General features: G+C 30.9%; 1 protein-coding gene and 1 pseudogene across 1 annotated transcript; one reads left to right on the forward strand and one right to left on the reverse strand.

Moving 5' to 3' along the window:
• The first annotated feature begins 1,853 nt into the window (after positions 1-1,853).
• Positions 1,854-5,329, forward strand: LOC141678861 (uncharacterized; annotated as a pseudogene).
• LOC141678859 (putative sulfate transporter 3.3) lies at positions 5,262-9,238 on the reverse strand. Its single transcript, XM_074485270.1, has 13 exons — positions 8,834-9,238; positions 8,674-8,722; positions 8,366-8,573; positions 8,104-8,275; positions 7,935-8,000; positions 7,159-7,272; positions 6,959-7,075; positions 6,748-6,874; positions 6,362-6,648; positions 6,077-6,267; positions 5,876-5,961; positions 5,630-5,706; positions 5,262-5,526 (listed from the first exon to the last, which is right to left on the reverse strand). The coding sequence occupies exons 1-13, from the start codon at positions 9,125-9,127 to the stop codon at positions 5,380-5,382; spliced, it is 1,935 nt and encodes a 644-aa protein (XP_074341371.1). The 5' UTR covers positions 9,128-9,238; the 3' UTR covers positions 5,262-5,379.
• Between the last annotated feature and the right edge of the window lie 7,140 nt (positions 9,239-16,378).

Genomic DNA, 16,378 nt, shown 5'->3' on the forward strand with positions numbered 1-16,378 from the left:
CATCATTTTAATTCTTGTTCAGTTATATTCTCATCATATTTTGTTTGTCAGCTTGTGTATTGTAGTGTATCCGTATATGAGTCTTTCGCTTACTGTCGGTTCTTTGTTTTCTTTGTTTTCCTCCGAAAGGTATTTTTACTTAGGTGGGCTACTTACGGGAAGAGTGCGAGTTGTGGAACTTTGAGTAGTTCAGCCTTTTTTTAGGTTTTTTTTTAAAATTTACGGATTGTTGAGAAGTTGTAAAATTTTATCGGACTTTAATGGATTTCGGTTTTAAATAAGTCTTATCTTGAGAAACCTTAATTAGTTGGGTTGTTAAACTTATAATACCGAAATTATATAAATTATAATAAATATCAATATATTTTTAAATTAGAGATCACATACAGTCAAAATATTTATCTCCCCGGAATCATCAAAGTTTCTTGAAAAAAAATTGTAAACTGCGGCATGATATATCATCACTGAACAAACTAAACAATTATTGGGTATAATCTTAGTCAGGTGAAATTTTTCGTACATTTTAATTAAATTATTATGAATTATACATTTTTTACTGCGCACACTATAACTTTGAAAATTATATATACTTTGCATCTGAAATATTAAAACCCGAAAGAAACTCGAATATATTATATTATATTATATATATATATATTTGTATATATAAATATTATTTAATTTATTAATATATACGTATAGAGAGAGAGGGGGAGAGAGAGAAGTTCTATGGAGACCACATTTTTATTAAAAATCTCGGATACCGCCTATGTTCTGTAATCAAAACACTATGAAATATATTATTTTGTGAAATATATGTTTTACGAATATCACTAATTCATTAAAATTGTTAAAGATCATTTAAGTTTAATAAGTATATTGTGTATATTCTGCAATTTGAACAAATGTTCTGCAAACTAAACATATTTCGTACACTAAAATATTTTATAATTTCTACATGTAGTACATGTATGATTTTCAAGATTTTGAATAAAATAATGATTTTTATAGAATTTAATTCGCAAAATAATATGTTTTGTAATATTTTTATGCAAGATTTTAATTACAGAACAAAAATGGTGTACATGGTTTCCAACAAAAACGTGTTCTTCACATAATTTTACTCATTTACACACTATTTTATTATACATTATTAAAACAACTTTTTTTAGGAATATAGGTTGATAAAGTCATACAAACTGACAGACAATAAACTTTTGTTTAGGAATAAACTTTTTAGCGCAAAAAAAAAAACTTAAACTCTGTTATATCTATATTATACTAAAACAGAATACAAACTTGACATGTGTCACTCTCTCATTAAATTAAACTGAACACTTATCATTTTCTCATTAAATTTAGTTGCTTATGTGCCAAACTCCTCTGACTTAGAAAAAAAATCATTCTCCACTAAATTTCTCTCCTCCTTAATTATTTTTCCTTTTTCCATTAATTCTCTCTCCTCCTTAATTATTTTTCCTTTCTCCAATAATTCTCTCTCTTCTTCATTTCCATACCTCCTTATTTTTATCTCATTTTTTCTACGGTAACATTGCAAATCTTCTTTTTTTGCAAATACATCTTTTAAGTATCTGTCCATAAATACTTAATGTATTTGAATAAAATATAAAATATGTCTATTTATAATTATATGTATTTTAATTCGTAAATATAAAATATACCATTATTCATATTTCATATATTCTTAAAAACTCTATATATTAATTTTTAAATATTAATTTAATTAAAATAAATATTATATAACCGGTAGAACTAATCCAGTTCAGTTTTCAACTTCAACACTTCTTGAATCCAACAGCAACCCAATTTAAAAATACGCGTATCCTGTAAGCTCTTACGTTTTGTAGTTGAAATTCCCACACTTTGCTTTATTAATAACTGTTTAACTCCATGCACACAACATGTTTGTCAAATTGCCTCAAAGAAATGCTTGCATTTGTGTGTCAGGAATGAATGTAAATGCACCTCTGTTTTCACGTTCAAACATGACATTGTATAATGGGTTTAGAGAAATCTTGAAAGTCCAGAAGATCAGGAGAATTGTATCGTATACCGGGTTTTATTGCTTTGCAGCAGTCGTAACATATGCATACACGAACAATACGTAAGTATGATCTTTAGTATAATCTTGCATTCTTAATAAAAAAATATTGCGTTTTAGTTTTGGTCATTATGTTTATATGGGTTTGCAGGACTCGGGCTGGGTATTCCAGAGCTGATCAGTACTACGCGTCTATCCAGCTGGAACAGAACTTTTAACTGATGCTGCTAAGGTCTGTTAAATTTCGTGACTCATAAGTTTTGGTGTTAGTTATGCACTTATAATGTGGATACTTGTTGATTTGTATGTAGTTATATAAACAAGCTCTTGGCTATTGCTTTGAAATGGAAGATTGGGGACCAATTGAGTGGTGTGTAATGGCTGATCATTTCAACCGTCAAGGAAAAGCTCCGTTTGAATATCATGCTGTAAGTTTTTTGATATTTCTGAATCCTTGTTTCGTTTGTTGACAAACTAAATTAGCACGGTTGGTATCGTATGCGTGTATAGCTTATGAAAGTTTTAGTTGCTATGTCAGACCAAATAGTGTGCACTGTTTTGTAATTCGACATGCATTTTACTTAGGTTAACCTTTGCGAATTTTTAATGTAATTACAAACCAATGCTCTTAATAATAGTGGCTATGTTTTTAGCTGTAATAGATGGCCCAGCTGCGTGGATACATCACGAATATCACCATATCCGTCGTACAGAACGTACATTCATTTGTTTTTTGTGTGTGAATTTCCTGTACGTTCATACAAGATAGAGAGTAGTGGTTATTTTGTTATATTTGTAAACAATACGATACATGAATTAATTGACTGTTGTGCGTGCATGAACACATCAAATGTTCCTGAATCAGTTGATCTTTCGACTAATTGATTAGCCAAATTACCTTTTGCTTTAATCGTAGCTATATATAATTTGTCTTGCGAAGCCAATATATACTTTCTTATTCCACTATAAAGAAGTTATATTTAGTCTGGTAAAATTATCAACAAATTCAAATTCTATCTTACTGACTACCATGCTAATTTTTTTAAAATTGGATAGGCTTGTTTGTTCCAATGTTCCGCACTCTGCACCGTATTCTTGGGGATTCACACGGGGTGCAGCGAGTGGCATATCCCTGCACAGAGGGGGGAGGGGGGGTTGCCTTATTTTTTCAATAATGCTGAAATACACAGAGCAAATGGTTGTTCACGCCTCCACAATACTAGTTATAGAGGGGATTCAAACCCATATGTATGTGCAACTTTCCTCTTTAGTCGATTTCATGATGGAAAGACTGAACTATTCCCAGGTCTTGCCGGTGTTGCCTGTAGGTCATGATGTGCCTTGAGATAGCCTTCTGGTCTTACAAGTACTTTATCTTGATGTGGCAGGACTCACCTTGACGAGTCCTCGGCTATAGGGAAGGCCATTGAATAGATATAGAGTGAGATCTAATCAGACGATACTTCTCGTTTATGCCCTGTAAAACCCAGGAGGACACAATTACTTTCACCAACAGTCTCTAGCAAGTAGCAACCTATTTCAGTGGTGTCTTATTAGTTTAGATTATTTTTATGACAATTAATGAAAAATTTAGTTATTTACTTATTTTCTGAATGACTTTATAATGCATCTCCATGTTATTGAATATTTAATAGTTATTCAGGATAATGAACTTATTTATTTGACTATTTACTTTAATTAATAGGCAACTCTTGAAATATATGTAAATATACATTTTTAATATTTTAATATTTTCCGATTCTCTGGAGCCGGAACTCACACTCGAATTCATGCTTCCTAGTTCATCAGTGTTTGTGAGACACCGTTAATGGGTTTTAAGGATGTTTGTGAGGGATCATTTCTTTATTCTTCTTTCCAAAGTATATTATGGTGGGCTGTGTTAGCTCCATCAGCTACAGCTTCTCACATTATTTTGGGTATTAATGTTGCATCTATAAATATAAACACGTAGGAATATCTGCATGCTCAAACCTAAACAGTGATGTTCAGTTTCAGAATCTCAGTCCTCAATCTTACTTTTGGCAGCAATTAATAAATATTTAGCTGATGTCAACTCATGTTCGGCGACTCTAAATTGTTGAGTTATCAACTTCTTGCATCACCCAAGTCATAATAAATATACAAATGGACATTATGTATTAGGCTATTAGCTATCATAGAAGTTGGACTTGTAAATTTCATGTCCTGGTAAAGGCGAAAGAGTTGCAAAAATTTGTTTGGATGGTCATATCCCAAACAGCCGCCACCACATTCATTCCTACTTGAACTGATGGTGTGCTGAGTCGGAATCGCAATTTTGTTGCTCATTATGAAAAATAATATAGTTTGCTCGATCTGCTACCTTATTTAGGTATATAGTTTTCTCTGCGAGTTAGGTTTTAAAGAGTGGAGAAAAGGTGGGGCAGATCTTTTGTAGGTCATGCAATTAAGTTCCGCGGTTGGTTATCACAAAGTTTTATGCTCAACTTTTAAATCTTAAAAATTAAGAGTTCTTTTTGTGGAAGTTCGGTTCATAATTTCTTTGCTACTTTAATAATTATAGTACATTGCCATTACATTTATTTTGAACAGATTTTTTTAAACATAATGTACTATGCTAATATGTAGATTGAGTTTCATTGCATCTTTGCAAATGTGATTCTTGACAGAATCAATAGATCTGCAGTAAATAGGCGACTTCATATTTTTTTCCTAAAACTCACGTTCAGAAATAAATTTGCATGTGATGCAGTCAGGTCTGCTCTTACTGGTCTTTCTTTAAATGCTGCAGAAGTACATGGCACACTTGGTTTCCCATGGACAACTGGACGAAAGTGGCTAAAGGTTCAGCGAAATCGATCAGCCCATAGTCAACCACGTACTTGTCTTGCCTGATGGAGCATTATTTGAGTCCCCTCTATTTGGTCAAGCCTTCATAGATTGGTAACCCTTATAATATGAGTTAATTAGCGTGTTTTTTATTTTGTTTAATAAATCGCTTTTATATTTCCCTCTTGAAAGGTACGTTTATGTAATGAATAACACCTTTATTCGAATATATGTTTCATTACGAGTTTATGACCGTTTTTAGTAAATCTGACTTGACTGCATCTCTTTTGAAAAATTTGTCTAATGCTTGTGCATATATAATTGTAAGCAAATTGTATTCTGATAATTGTTCTATGCAAGACAATGTAGCTCAGCGAAACTAAAACCAGCAACTTGATGCTGATAGAATGCATGTATAGCACATACATCTGATTGTGTTTCTGTTACTGTTACGTTATCAAAGTGAAAGAGACTATAACAGCTATTCATTACACATGGTTTTTTCTTCTTGACATGAGCATTGTCACAGCCTCTCCAACAGTCAAGAAAAGATAATCTGGTTTCATTAGATCACTTGTGTCGTCAGATCGCTGCAATTTTTCCATCACCTCGCCTATTGGATTAACCAATATAAGCTGTAGCCAAAAAAACACAAAAATAGTATGAGCAAATACTACAAAAGTTAGGGGAGAGTTTTTTTTTTTCTAGAAGAACAGAGGTAAAAAAATTATGACATACCTCGAGGCTTTTCTTGTCTAAAACCCTCCTCAAATCCTTGAAGAAAGAGACTCCACTGGTATCAATAGCACTTACAGCTGTAAATAAACATATCAGATAAATATGATGTAATAGTTTACCAGTTATAGGAAATCTTGTAGAAAATAAAGTTAACATTGAAGACCTGGGTGAAAAATGCTAGCTTAGCTATAAATTACAGCAATTGATTGATTAAGTTTCAACATCAGGTATGAACAATGAACTTACCAGACATATCTAGTATCAAAAATCCGAGTTCAGAATATTTATGAGTTTCATCTTCTGCTTCATAATCCTCTATCCACCGTGAAATCCTTTTACATGACATTGATGTTAGTTTTAAAGTTGCATGATATATAATCTGATCCAAGAACATGAAACCATTAGTCATGAATCAGTAGTATTGAAATATTCTAGATAACCGCTAACCTGTCATTTAAATAGGTAATGTTGGCGAAGTTAATTGGAGCTTCAACGCTTAAAATAAGAAATCCAGGGATTTTTATTGCTTCTTTGTACTGGTGTATGTTCCGGAAGATATCTGAACCAGGTATGTTTCCTAGCATCACTATTTTAGGTCTAGTGATTTGCAGGAGTACCTTTAGTATGGATATTCCTACCTGATAACCATCTAGCCGTTTCAGAAGCCTGAAAAATGAACTATAGATAGGTGGTATATATGACTAAATGAAGAATGAAAAAAAAGGAACTTACAGCAATGGCCAGCCCTTCCTGAACAGAGATAAGTATAACACCTAAAAATGCACATAGCATCACAATAAAATCAAATTTATCGATCTTCCAAATTTGATATGCAGCTGGGATATCGATGAGGCCAACAACTGCAGTGACTATGATCGCCCCCAGCACCACATTTGGTGTGTACCGGAAGAGTGGCATTAAGAACAGGAGTGTCACCATCACTGTAATTGACATTACTATGTTGGAAGCTGCAGTTTTAGCTCCAGCATTGTGATTCACAGCTGATCTAGAGAATGCACCTGAAATATATTCAGAAGCCCCATTAGAGATCAGGAACATTAGGTAAGTTCATTTATGCGTTACAGGGATCTTATATCGTGTATCAGCTATCAAAATACCTGTTGTAACATAGCAGGAAGTGGAGGAGCCAACTACATTCATGAGACCAATTGCAATCATCTCTTTGTTACCATCTACCTGATAATTTTTCAGAGCTGCAAATGTTCTTCCAACAGCAATACCTTCCTGTTTCACGTAGTAATTCAATCGATTCAAACTCATTGCAAACAAGAACCATGTAGAGGGTAACTAAAAGCGAATAAAACTTACAGTAAGAGAAAGAATCCCAGTTATAAGACCAGTTTTCACAACTAAACCAAGGTGGCTTCCATGAAATTGCAGCATGTTCAATGAAGGAGGGTTTAATCCTTCTTCTAGTTTCCCAATCTAAAAGAAAGAACAATTTTTTTTATTAATATGAATTTAGCGAGGCGAGAAAGATGAAATGGTGTAAGGTCCCAGAAACTTACTATACTGACGCCATGATCTTGAGCTTTGAAAGCAAAAACAAAGATGGTGGATAGGATAACTGATAGAAGAGGAGCTCCAGCAGAAACCCAAAATAGTTTTGGCTTTTTTATACTCTGCATTAAAATTATTAATCATCATTATCCATCTTACCAACTAATCATCTATAAATCCATACAATGCATGTATGTTTTAAACATGTAACAGTTGTTTCTTTTGGTAATCATCACCTGATTGTTTTACTAGAACTAATAGTGTTCATAATTGCACCTTATGGCTTAAACATTTAGATATATTACATATTTAGTAGTAATTATAACAAACTAGTAATATTTGTTAAGTAACCTGTCGTTCTGAAAGTTTAAGGTCACAATTTAATCATATAAAAGTACTCATAAATCATAATTGCATGTTAAGGTTAAACAATTTTTCGAAATTGAAATCAGTATATTTAAATCACAACTATTGAATCAAAATTCAAATTTATAGAATAAATTTCAAAAAATAAGCTTAAAAAAATTGAAACACAAATCTGCATATACACCTATAAGGCTATAACAGAGCAGATAGAAACAGGAATGGCTAGTAGATAATATTCTCCTTTACACGTCTAACTAATAGTAGTAAGACAGATAATCATAATCTTTTATTTAATATAAATTCTGCAGATACATATATAGACTCTATAAGAATTTAGATGCATATAGTGTCACTTCAAATTTATATATAGGTTAAAAATGCGAATAAATCCAGGGAAATAATTAAGTAGATAACATACAATGTGCCTGGTTATAAGAAGGAACACCAGAAAGCAAAAGCCCATCAGTATTGTCTGCCACGACCACTGCAAACATTCCAACATCGAGTTTTAGAAAATTATATCAAGTATTTTACGTAATTCTTTCGGTTCTAGCAAAAATTATAAATCACAGTGGACTAGTACTGACCTCGTTTGTTTCTCGAAAAACAGAAGATATAACTGGAATTAAGCCCATTTTTTTGGTAAAATGAGTGATCCCAAGAAGGCCTTTGAGCTGCTGGAGCGAAACTATTATAGCAGCTCCAGCCATGAATCCGATAAGCGTAGCCTTTGATAGAAAGTCTATTATAAATCCAAGCCTGCAACATTTTCATGAAATTATAACAGCTTATTTATGCAGAAGGCTTGTGTACATATAAATTTGACAGTTTACGGGTTCGAAAAGTGACCTTAAGAATCCTAAAGAAGCTTGGAAGAGACCAGCGAAGAAGGTTGATGTGAATGCCAACTGAAGAAACAGAATATGGTCTGTGACAGGATTAACTTGTTGCCTAAGCATTGATCCCATTACAAGTGATGCAATAGATACAGGGCCTACTGCGAGATCTCTGGAGCTCCCAAGAACAGCATATACAAGAGGAGGCACAAAGCTAGAATCTACAAACAAATTCAAAATTGATAAATGTGATCATTTCTTCACATAAATTCCAAGAAAATATTATTTTTCTCCGAAAGTTATTTTATAGTTTGTACTTACAAAGACCAACAATGGGAGGTAGATTAGCAAGCTTTGCATAGCTTATTCCCTGAAATAAACACAAAAAATTGGTAAATCTTATGAATATCTATGCGCGGAAAATAGAAGATTATTTATAATATATGCAGTGACGGAACCAGGATTCTGAAACAGTGGGGACCTGGGGAATGGCTAAGCTGGCAATGGTAAGGCCAGCAACAATATCTGATTTGAAAAGTTGGAAACTATATTCAGGACCCCATTTGAGGATGGGGAAAGCATACTGAGCTCCAAGAATCCACTTCTTTTTCGCAGACTGTCCCTTAAACTGGCGAAGAGGGTCATCAGGAAAGAAGGTTTCTTTAAGCCTGGTTTGTAACTTGTTTATGGTACTTCTATGAGGTGGTGCCTCTACTTTATGCATCTCCAAGCCTATTTCCACACTCATCATCATGTTACCCTTTGGTTCTTCCATTCTTGAAACCTTGTGACTAATGAAATATATTTCTTCTGATCAATTTTAGTGAAACTTACATGTATTTATAGTGTTTCTGGTTTAGTTTTCTTTTGATTTATTACTAGTCTTGGCACTAAATAGTAATAAATGTAGATTCTGTAGGCAGAGAGATGGCCTTATCTCATTCACATCTGTGAATTGGACACTTTGAATTGATTGTTAGATGAAAAGATGGGCAAATTATAGTATAGTTCTCAAAAGCATATTAAGAAATGACAAAACTAACGTGTCCATTGTCCAATTTAAGGACCAAAAGTGGTAATTAAGAGAAAACCTAATTTTAATGATCAGTAGTAGAGATTCTAAGACGTGTTATCTAGCTAGTACTCATCATGTATGCTCATTTTGTTCTCATAAAAAAAGCCTATATTTTGTCCATCTTTATATCAAGGCAAATCATATAATTCTACATATATGTGTCAAAATTTTATAACTACGTTATGAGTAAATAATACACACTCTAATGTTCTTATTAAATATAATTGTATATATTTTTTTAATTTTTTTTTCTTCTAAATAAATATATGATGTTCAAATTTTTATAAAAAAAAAATTTAAAAATAAATTACGAAATATACTTTATAATTACCTTAAAAACTGTAAAAAAAAAGGGGACGGAGGTAGTAGGTACTAACCTATATTAGGGAGGTGTTAGTATAATAAAAAATTAATATATTATTAAGTAAACATGTTTAATTATTTTCAAGTACTTATAAAAAATATTAGTGCTTTTCATTTTTCTTATTTTTCTAAATAAAATATATCTATAAAAAAATTAAACTAATATAATTTTATTAAAAAATATTTAAATCATGTATCTAATACAATTACAAACTCTATGAATTATTATTTAACTTAACTTTTAATTGCACTCAATTTCTTTTACATAGGGAATCAAATACTTTCAAAATTAGTTTTAGTAATTAAAATTATAATATAAAAAAATAATTAATAAATCAAGAAAAATTTTAAAATAAATAAATAAATAAATAATACCAAGTTCAATACCAAGTTCAAGACTCCCAATTTTTTATAGACTTTCCACGGGCGGCAGCGACCTATACACTGTAAGGATATTTTAAGATTTTTAAAATCTAAATTTTGAATAGAATATGATATATGCAAAATAATATGTAAATAGCATAATTATAAATTTTCTTTACGTGACATTCTAACCTGTGGCTAATTAAGAGGATATCCCTCTTTAATGAACTGAGTCGCAAACTTATTTTTTATAATTTATTTATATAAAATAATCAAATAATAAAATTATAAAATTTATAATCAGCTCGTGAATAACACTGGTTATAGACTAGTATGTTATATATGTATTTCAATTAAAATATGATAGTTTTTATCTATTCAAAACTGGTAACAAGTGGAAAATATAAAATACTTTATGTACAGGTTTGAAAGTATGGATGTTTTTCATCATCTTTTTTTTTTTTTATTTTTCATCGATTTTTGTTATTTTTACTTTGTTAGTTATTGAAACGAGTTAATAGCTTAAAACTTCATTGATCTCTTAAACTAAAAAAACCTGCTAATGGATCAATGAATTAGAATTAACTTGATATCGAGGCACTAAGTTAAATTTTTTGGGCAAACGTTAACTTATCTTTGACTTTAACCGAAGCCGTCATGTTTTTTTTTATTTTTTCTAGCTTTTTTAGAAAACATTAGTTATTTTTTATTTTTTATTTTTGCTAAAAATAAGTTATTTTTTATAATTTTTGCTAATATATATAATTTTTAAAATAAATAAATTTGTTAGCTTTTTTCCTAAATAAAACAGTTTTTTTTATTTTTTTGCTATTTAATTTGTTAGTATTTTTTGTTAAATAAATTTATTTGTAATTTTCTACTAAATCGATTTATTAGTTTTTGCAAAATAATTCACATTTACATAATTTTTACGTATTTTATTTTCAAAAAACAATACTTATACATTTATAAATTTTACTAGATTAAAATTTTTATGGAAAATATAAATTATAGATTTAGGGTCAAAGTGTAAATTTTTTTTAAGTTCAATCATCTCAACTTGTGTTGTTTAATTATATTCTTAGTGTTGTTCAATTACATTTTGGCCTATCAATCTTATTTGTTTTCATCCCGTTAGTGTATATTTTAAGGACATGTTAGCTAATTATCTAAATATAAAATTTTATCAATTTAGGGAATTGACCGCTTCTTTTGAATGTAATAACTGTCATTCAGTTATGTTTTAGCTTACTAACCTTTCTCCATGCTGGTCAACAATATTAAGATGCTAATTGCATTTTGGTCAAAAAAAAAAAAGATGCTAATTATAGAATTGCAAATTTGAATGTTGGGAATATTAAAACGAGCACAAGATAATTACAAGAATATTTCCACAATTATAGAAGGATTATAAAAGGACCTTTTATATGACATCCACTGCGGGCACACTTTTCTAAATTTAATAGAGTCGAACTGAAATGTTAAATGTCAACGACAGTCAACCCATACTAATGTTATTATTGGTTCCCTCTAAAACTTTGATTTTTTGGGAATTAAGAAATTCTAAGGAAAATGCCGATATGACATTATATATTTCATTAACCACCTCCAAAGTATGTGATAAATTCAATTATAAAAATAATATAAATAATTACAAATAAATCATAAATATTCAAAAGATGTAAAATATAATAATTAGAATAATTATTTTAAAAATTAAATAAAAATAACATGATTAATGCGGGCACACATCCCAGCTAGAATAAAGATTGCTATTGAACTCTTTTAGAAGACAATGGCTCAAGATTACTGTTAAAAATTGTTGTGCTGTTAGAAAAAATGCTGCTAAAAAAGTAAATGTTGTTGTAAAAATCAGATAATTGTTTGGTAATATTTTTGATAAGTATATGTTTTGATGCAAAAAATTAAAAATAATAATGTTTTTGGTAAGGTTTGATGCTGAAATCAGCATCTGCTTCCCGCAACAGCTAAAAAACAGCTTTTTCTAAAAGCACGGAGCACTTGTTTTCTGTAACAACAGCTTTTATGTCAAACGCACTTTTTCAAAAAATAGTTTTTAAATTTTACCAAACAATATTTTAAATGTTTTTCAGCGAAAAGATGATATTATTGTCTGCAACAATAATATCAAATACACCCAAAGTTCAATTAGAGAAACGCAAGGTGTTTGTTTTCTGTGATAAAAACAAAATTTTATAGATTATACAAGTAACTAAGTAGCTCGTATAATAAATCGTGACACTAATAATTCCAATTTACATTACTTCTCGCCTTTGCTAAAAATGTAGGATCTAACCATTTATGACAGCTCTCTCTGTGGTGTAAATTAACAAACAAACACCGAAATATTTATGTACAACAATTCAACGGATGTATGTAAAAATGTAATGTAGCTAGTTGATCGTTGTGGAGTTATGAACCACATTAGGTCAGCCTGCAGGCGGCCCCAAAGTCAAAGTCCACCTTTGTCTTCTCCTCGCATCAGTGTCCCTCTCTTGGTCAGTTGCTTTACGCTGCATCTACATTGTGTATTTAGGATTCAGTGTCCGCCAGCTGTAAGAACTTCCAAATTTATTTTCGTATGTTTTATAGTACTTCCTCTCATATTATGTGTCACATTTTTTTTATAAAAATTAAATTTATCAACTTTTGACTAACGATTAAACATTATTCTTATATTATTTCAAAAAACTAAAATTATAGATTAAAGTAGATTAAATCTACTTTCCGGTGATGTAATTTTTTTATTTTGTTCAATTATAAATTATTAATAAATTTCAGTCAAACTTAAGTCAATTTGACCGGCACAAATCCAAAGAAGACACATAATATGAGATGAAAGGAGTATTATTTTTTATTATTCTAATCTGTATATAATGTCACATAAGAGCATCTCCAATAGGGGTTCCAAGAGGTTGCCAAATCCTACGTGGCATAGCACCCTTGGTTGGCAACCTATTGAAATTGTATGGTTGCCAAGAGGTTGCCTACCAAGGTTGCCAAAATTTGGCAATTTTAAAATACATATATAAGTACAAAAAATATAAACCAATGATGTCTTTTTTAGTTCATGAATCAATTACAATTTAATTTAGGGGACCACATAAGCAACTATTAGAGGTTGCCAACTATTGGAGTGAAATGTTGTCAAGTTGATATAAAATTGAGTGTAAATAAAATATTAATATATTTAATGATTTGGCAAGGTTGGCAACTATCTTGGCAACCCCTTGTTGGAGATGCTCTAATAATTACTAAATTATACTCCCTACGTCCCCGACCAATTGTTTACATTTGGTTTGGCCACGGAGATTAAGAAATATATATAAAGTAGTGAAAAGGAGAAAGAAAAGTGAGTGATGTGGCGAGACTCATTGATTTTTAATGTATGAAAAGGAGATAGTGGAGTAAAAGTAGTGTGGAAAGAGAAAAAAATGGGAAAGTGGTTGGACTCATTTACTATTTTTGGTAAATTTTGAAATGTAAAGAATTAGATTAAATATCCAAAAAGATAAGTGTAAAGAAATGATTGAGATAAGTGAGTATTAATTAATGGAGTTGTTAATATAGGGGTTTATCAATATTTATGATTAGAGAATCAATCAAAATACGTCAAACTCATGAAAGGTAGTAGTGATTATTTTGTGTCATTGAACACACATTAAAAAAATGTTACTCTCTCGGTCCCATTGGATTGTTTACGTTACTTTTCAGCACGCTTTTCAATACTCGTTTAAAGTATACTTCCATAATATATTTTTTTTAAAAAAATCTGAAAAAAAATTCATGTTTAAACTTTCATTCAGAAAAAAAAAATTAAAAAAAATATTATGAAACTATATTTTATTGAAATCTCGAAATACGTGCGTAAACAACTCACCGTCCCGGAGGGAGTATATTTTTGCATAAAATTGTAAGATGCTATCTGTAAATTCGGACATATACCTGCAATTAATTAATTTATAATTGTGATTTTACATGTAAAACTTATGTGTTGTACTGAATTTAACGAATTTAACTAGAATCAAATTTAGAATCGGGATGACAAGAAATAAGATTTGAAAACTTAGGAGATACGAGAGTAAAAGAGTTTTTAAGAATTTATCAGCAATGTGCTGTTTTTTAATCAATTTATTTTCGCTTCTTAAAAGAAAATGGAACACGGAAGAGAGAATTAGAAAGAATATATTTGCCAGGCACAAAATAGTGTACAAAATACTGACCACACGAGCTTAGAAGATCAAACATGTAGTAAATGATTTGAATTTGAAAATTTTGTATAACAATCATCATTCATCACACAAAAAGATCCGAATGCAATTAAATTCAGCCCTAATGCATGCAATGATCCAGCAAACCCACTAACTTTGATTTGATTTTGTGATAGATGGAGCCAAAGAATATTTGTGGAATCTTGATTAGTATTTCGGCCAAGAATGTGAAGCTGGTAGCTACAAGATCTTAACAAGCACTATAGTGACTTTTGCCAACTTGAGCTTTATTAGTGCTTGATCACTGTACAACTTTCCACTCCTAGAGAGTTCTTCAACATGATATAACCCCGTCTTTTGTTTTTCTCTACAGCAACATGATAAACCTTTACCAGTGTGCTAGGAAGACGAAGTCATTTTTTCTTATTATTCGAAAGTTCATTTATGGGTCGACAAAGACAATGTTATCGAAAATGAAAAATATGTATGTCACTGCAGTAGGAAAGTGACTAGCCAGTGCAGGGTAGCTACTAGCTAGTATGTATATGTAGAGAGATCTTTGAAATAACAATTTTACTAGTAGGCTAACCTGAATTTTGGTAGGCTAGATTTTCTGTTTCCTACCTATAAAAGCAGTTTCATATCTTAAATTTGCACTTTTTTCTTAGGAAATGAACTTTAAGATATAAAGAAACATGATCAAATATTATGGTAAGATAGGAATAGCATAGAACTCCAAACTTTATACCAGTACATACAGTATCTCGCTAGTAAGAGTATTGATGTTCGATTGTATAAAATAAAATGAAAGATAGCAATGAATTAAAACAAATGGGGGGATCCAAACTAATGTCTCAATAAAAAAAACAGTTGGTAAGATTTGTGCAGAAAAGCTTGTGTGAATGTTTAAATTTAAAAAGATTAAGACTCTAAATAGATTGAGCACTATTCTTAATTTAGGGATTCTCGATAAGAACCACACTACATGATAGGACTTCTGCTATCATCCTATCATCTATTTCACAGCCACTAAATCATTGTTTGAACTTAGGAAAGAGTTAGAACCACTCTTCTTGCAAACATATAATTGCTATGGGGTCCTAAAGTAAAATTTAACCTATACCATTTGGAAGTATCATGGATAAGTTTTATGCTATTGGCATGGTAGCAAGCAAAGCAAGTGATGGGATTTGAAATCGCCATTTAAAAATGTGGTCCTAAATACTGGAACATTCCATCATAATGTATAAAGCTATGTGATAAGAACTAAACCTGCCTTTTCTTTTCCCATCCCTTTGCGCATATTACATGGATGTAGGCTAAACAGGTGCTTAGCTCTGAAGAGGAATATACTTCTGCCTTATCTGGGGAATGAGGATCTTTGCTTTGAATCTACTGATTCCCACTATAATATTTCTCCAAAGTATTTTTCTAATTGCCATTATGAAATATTCAATCTCATTGTACCCTATCCAATGTATATACCTAATAGCCTTGTTATTTGGATGATGATAACTTATGTCACTCGTTACTTCCTTCCGACCTGAACTTCACGGAACCTTAGTCAAAATCAATTTTTGGGCCCTAACTTACATACATACCATATCTTTTGCAAATTACTCTTCTATAAAGAGTTTGAAAAATTTGGAATTCTCGATTGTTGGACATCTATGCTTCAAATTTTGGAATTCTCGAGTCTTGGACATCTATGCGGAAGCGTAATGGTCTATCTATAACGACCTGGCTACGTCTTTGTTATTGCATATTGGCAACGAGATATTAAGAGAGTAAATAATTTTTCGAAGATTTGCAAAAAAATTAAATAAATTGTTGATGTTGTTTACTTTATAGTATAAACTTCATTACCTTTTGATACATTTCCAGTTTTCCGAACTATTTGGTGTTTTAGTAGGTTTCATAAGATATTTATATGGTTGCACGACCAGTACACTAGACTAAAAAGAAGAAACACGCAATCTTATTGATTAGCGTA

The sequence above is a fragment of the Apium graveolens genome, chromosome 8 (genome assembly GCF_009905375.1).
Source record: "Apium graveolens cultivar Ventura chromosome 8, ASM990537v1, whole genome shotgun sequence".
NCBI lineage: Eukaryota > Viridiplantae > Streptophyta > Magnoliopsida > Apiales > Apiaceae > Apium > Apium graveolens.